General features: G+C 55.2%; 1 protein-coding gene across 1 annotated transcript in view; it reads left to right on the top strand.

Annotated features, from left to right (window-relative positions):
• FOXO4 (forkhead box O4) overlaps positions 1-4,097 on the top strand; it is a 6,672-nt gene extending 2,575 nt beyond the window's left edge. Inside the window, exons 2-3 of the mRNA XM_024758114.1 lie at positions 1,455-2,520; positions 2,843-4,097. Of these exons, the coding sequence (XP_024613882.1) occupies positions 1,455-2,520; positions 2,843-2,850 (1,074 nt within the window). The 3' untranslated portion in view covers positions 2,851-4,097. The remainder of the gene's footprint in view (positions 1-1,454; positions 2,521-2,842) is intronic.
• The last annotated feature ends 6 nt before the right edge of the window (positions 4,098-4,103 follow it).

Genomic DNA, 4,103 nt, shown 5'->3' with positions numbered 1-4,103 from the left:
AAAAGCCATTGTGGTTCTCAGTTACTAAGAGCCCAGGCTGGATGGACAAGTGTGATTCCTTGAAGGAACCAAAACCATTAACGCAGCCAGAGGAGTTGGAATGCCATTACTACAGACAATGACTTCTAAAGAGCCCTGGAGCAAGAGGCTGCTTAAGCATCTTTCCCCAGGGAAAGGGTCTCCTTATCTAGAGCATCAGTCTGAAACACATGAAGTGATTTCTGACTGTCCATAGCCTCAACCTGCTAGTTGCTCTAAGCCCTTCTGGGCTCCTCCCAAGTTTCTAAACACTAAAGACCTTCATGTGGGAGGTCAAATGCCTCTAAGGTTGGAGATCCTATGCACAAATTCCTGAGGAGAAGTGGGGAAAAGGAGGTAGGAAAGTGAAGGGAGGTTCCTGGAGGGTGGGGTGGGGCGGACACAAAAGGATGGTGTAACTAGCCTGGAGCAGCCAGTAGAAATAAGCTGCTCTGGGGGCTCAAGAAGCTGCCAATCTCAGCTCCCTGGGCCCCTGGAGAAAAAAACTTATCTCTAGCAGAAAATCAGCAGCGAGGGAGGAAGGAAGAACACAGCTTCTAATACTCAAGGCACTCAAGAGCTGACGGAGCCTCAAGGGGAGATTCACCATCCGTCACCAGAGGGCCACCCACCAATCAGGCAACAAATATTGATTATGTACTGGGAGATTGGCACTCTGAGGGGGGCACTGCTGGGGGCTGCCCACCTGGACAACATGTCCTGGCGTTTACACTTGATAAGACAAATTACTTGAAACCATAAACAGCATAATATAGATTGGGGAAATTTGCGTGGAACAGATGAAAAATGCTGTACAAGAAATTTGGCTGCAGAAGTCAAGCAACCACTTTAGAAAAGAGAGAGGACTTCAGCTTGATCTTGACGAGCTAGTAGAATTTAGAGAGGGGGGAGATCCTTCCCCGGACAAGGAGGGAGGGAGGGGAGGGATGGGCCTGGTGTATTTGAGGCACAGAGAGAAGCCTGGCCTGAATGTACTTGAGGGTGTGTGTCCAGGAATTGGGAGAAATCAGAAAAAAGGAATCTGCCGATCCTATAGAGAGTCGGGGCCCAAATGCCCTGTACAGAGTGGAGCACCAGCCTTGCTGAGGTTCCAGCCCCTCAGCCAGTTCCGAGGACCGGCTCAGGACAGGGTGGGTCTGTCCTGGGCTGCTGTTGCGCCACTGTCCTGTAAATTCCACCCAAGCCTGCACTCAAGGAAAGGGGTGGAGCTGTGGAACGCTCTTTCCCACTTGAGCCTAGTTCTTGCTGAACCAGGAGTGCGTCTTCTCAATCCCCCCACCCCTACCTTTGCCTCTTTTCCCCCTGGATTTGACTAGCTTTGCGTCTCCAGGAATGCCCCCGCTGCATCCCAGCGTCCTTTTAGACTGCACTGCCAGCCGCTGACCTTCCTTTCCTGTTGCCTCTGCCCCCTCCAGAACTCGATCCGCCACAACCTGTCCCTGCACAGCAAGTTCATCAAGGTTCACAACGAGGCTACCGGCAAGAGCTCTTGGTGGATGCTGAATCCAGAGGGAGGCAAGAGTGGCAAGGCGCCCCGCCGCCGGGCAGCCTCCATGGATAGCAGCAGCAAGCTGCTCCGGGGCCGCAGCAAGGCCCCCAAGAAGAAACCAGCTGTGCTGCCAGCTCCGCCCGAAGGTGCCACTCCGAGGAGCCCTGTTGGCCACTTTGCCAAGTGGTCAGGCAGCCCTTGCTCTCGAAACCGCGAGGAAGCTGATGTGTGGAGCACCTTCCGTCCACGAAGCAGTTCCAATGCTAGCACTGTCAGCACCCGGCCCTCCCCCAGGAGGCCAGAGCCTGAGGTGCTGGCGGAAGAGGAAATGCCAGCCTCGGCCAGCAGCTATGCTGGGGGTGTCCCTCCCACCCTAAAAGAAGATCTGGAGCTGTTAGATGGGCTCAATCTCACATCTCCCCATTCCCTGCTGTCTCGGAGCAGCCTTTCTGGCTTCTCCTTGCAGCATCCTGGGGTTTCAGGCCCTTTACACACCTACAGCACCTCCCTCTTCAGCCCAGCAGAGGGGCCCCTGTCAGCAGGAGAAGGGTGCTTCTCAAGCTCCCAGTCCCTGGAGGCCCTGCTCACCTCTGATACGCCACCACCTCCTGCTGATGTCCTCATGACCCAGGTAGATCCCATTCTGTCCCAGGCTCCGACACTTCTGTTGCTGGGGGGGATACCTTCCTCCAGTAAGCTAGGCACAGGGGGTGGCCTGTGTCCTAAGCCCCTAGAGGCTCCAGGCCCCAGTGGTCTGGTTCCCACCCTTCCGATGATAGCACCAGCACCGCCTCCAGTCATGGCGGGTGCTCCCGTCCCCAAGCCCCTGGGGGCTCCTGTGCTCACACCTCCTACTGAAGCTCCAAGCCAAGACCGAATGCCTCAGGATCTCGATCTTGATATGTACATGGAGAATCTGGAGTGTGACATGGATAACATCATCAGTGACCTCATGGATGGGGGTGAAGGACTGGACTTCAACTTTGAGCCAGGTACGGCACCTCCGAATCACGGTAGCATCTCACAACCTATACCTCCTCCTAGATGTCCAGCTAGTCCTGTGATTGAGCAAAGGAGAGCTAGAACAAGGGGTAGCTGGAGGTCCCGGGGAATTGGAAGGGCGATGTCATGTTAGAGTGGCATAGTTTCCAGGTGGGACCTCCAGGCCCCTCAGCAGTGCTCACCCCTACAAGGTAGCATGTGAGAGGTGGGGAAGGGGCCGTCTCTGTTTTCCTTGGTGTGGATCTTGATGGTGGAAAGTTGTCATGCCCCAGATGAGCCTCTTACGTTGTCCTCCGTTTTCTCTTCCCACAGATCCCTGAGCCATTGGCTGGCAGCTTTATTCCCTGCTTCAGAGACGGAGCCAGGCGTGCCCATATCCACTCTTTACCCTTGACCCCTCCCTGGGAATTTAGGACCCTGCTTTAGAGCTAGGGTAGGGTCTGCTCACCTGGGTGTTGAGGAAATTATAAAGCTGGGGGTGGGGAGGGAAAAGGGAGGGGGAAAGGGAGAGGGTTTATCCTCCCTGTGCCAATTAGGGGGTAAGGCCCCCCTCTCAGGAGCCATCCTTGGGCCCCCCCCATAGGTTTTGTAGCAGGGGCGGGCAGTACTGTTGGAAATGTGAAGTCACCAGTGGCCTTACCCCTGCCTTTGGGAGCAGGATTTTTTGTAGAGTCTTATCTGAGCTGGTCCAGGCTGGGTTGAGCCTGGGATTTTTATGCAGTGGCCCCTTGGGCCAGTGGTGTGGGACTGGGGGCGGGGGTGGTGGTGGTAATGGGGAGCTGGAAGGGCCGAGGTCTGAAGCCTGGAGTGGCTCACCAGGCCAAATCACCCTTGGACGGCTACAGATAACAGAAAGGCTTTTTATAAACTTTTAAAGAAATATAAACACAAATATAGAGATTTTTAACAGTGGCAAGGTGCTAGTGATGGGGAGAATGCTTTTTTCTTTCTGAAGGCTTTGTCATAGTGACCTGATGCAAACACTACAGACATTACCCCGGGAAACATGGGGGAAATAGGCGAGAGAACCCCAGGTCAGCAGAGAGCAGGGGGCAAGGGGAAGAGCTCCCGTGAGGACCAGGTGTAAAACATGGCCTACACGGAACTAGCTTGGAGTTTCCCTAAGCCAGGTCCCCTCACTCTGTCACCTTGTGCCTGGGAGTGTGGTGTTGGGGCACAGTCACACTCTCGTGTGACCCCCTGTGGGTTCGTGCTATGGTGGGAGAGTGTGTTGAGGGCCAGGAATGAGTTTGTGGCCTGGGAAGGGGGTGGGAGGGGAGAGAAGAGAAGGAGGGAAGGATTTAGGGTGGTAAAGTTAGGCACAGAGACCTCCCTGTTCAAGGCCCCAGACAGCTGTCCCTGCCCTTCTTCCCCTTGCCTGACTGCAGGGGTTATGTGGAAGTGTGTGCAGTAGCAGGCAGGGGGAGGGGCGGAACAGGGAAAGGGGAGCTGGGGAGCTTGGCTGAGGGTCTGGGAAATGAGCAGGGATGGAGGGGAATGTGGATCAGGTTTACTAGCACCTGCTAGGAAAGGCCATCTGGGGCTCCTTCTCCACCCTAGCCCCCAAAGCAGC

This window comes from Neophocaena asiaeorientalis, unplaced genomic scaffold (assembly GCF_003031525.2).
Source record: "Neophocaena asiaeorientalis asiaeorientalis breed wild unplaced genomic scaffold, Neophocaena_asiaeorientalis_V1.1 scaffold760, whole genome shotgun sequence".
In the NCBI taxonomy this organism is placed as follows: Eukaryota; Metazoa; Chordata; class Mammalia; order Artiodactyla; family Phocoenidae; genus Neophocaena; species Neophocaena asiaeorientalis.
Note: the sequence above shows the minus strand (reverse complement) of the source record. Positions and strands in the feature narration are given on the sequence as shown.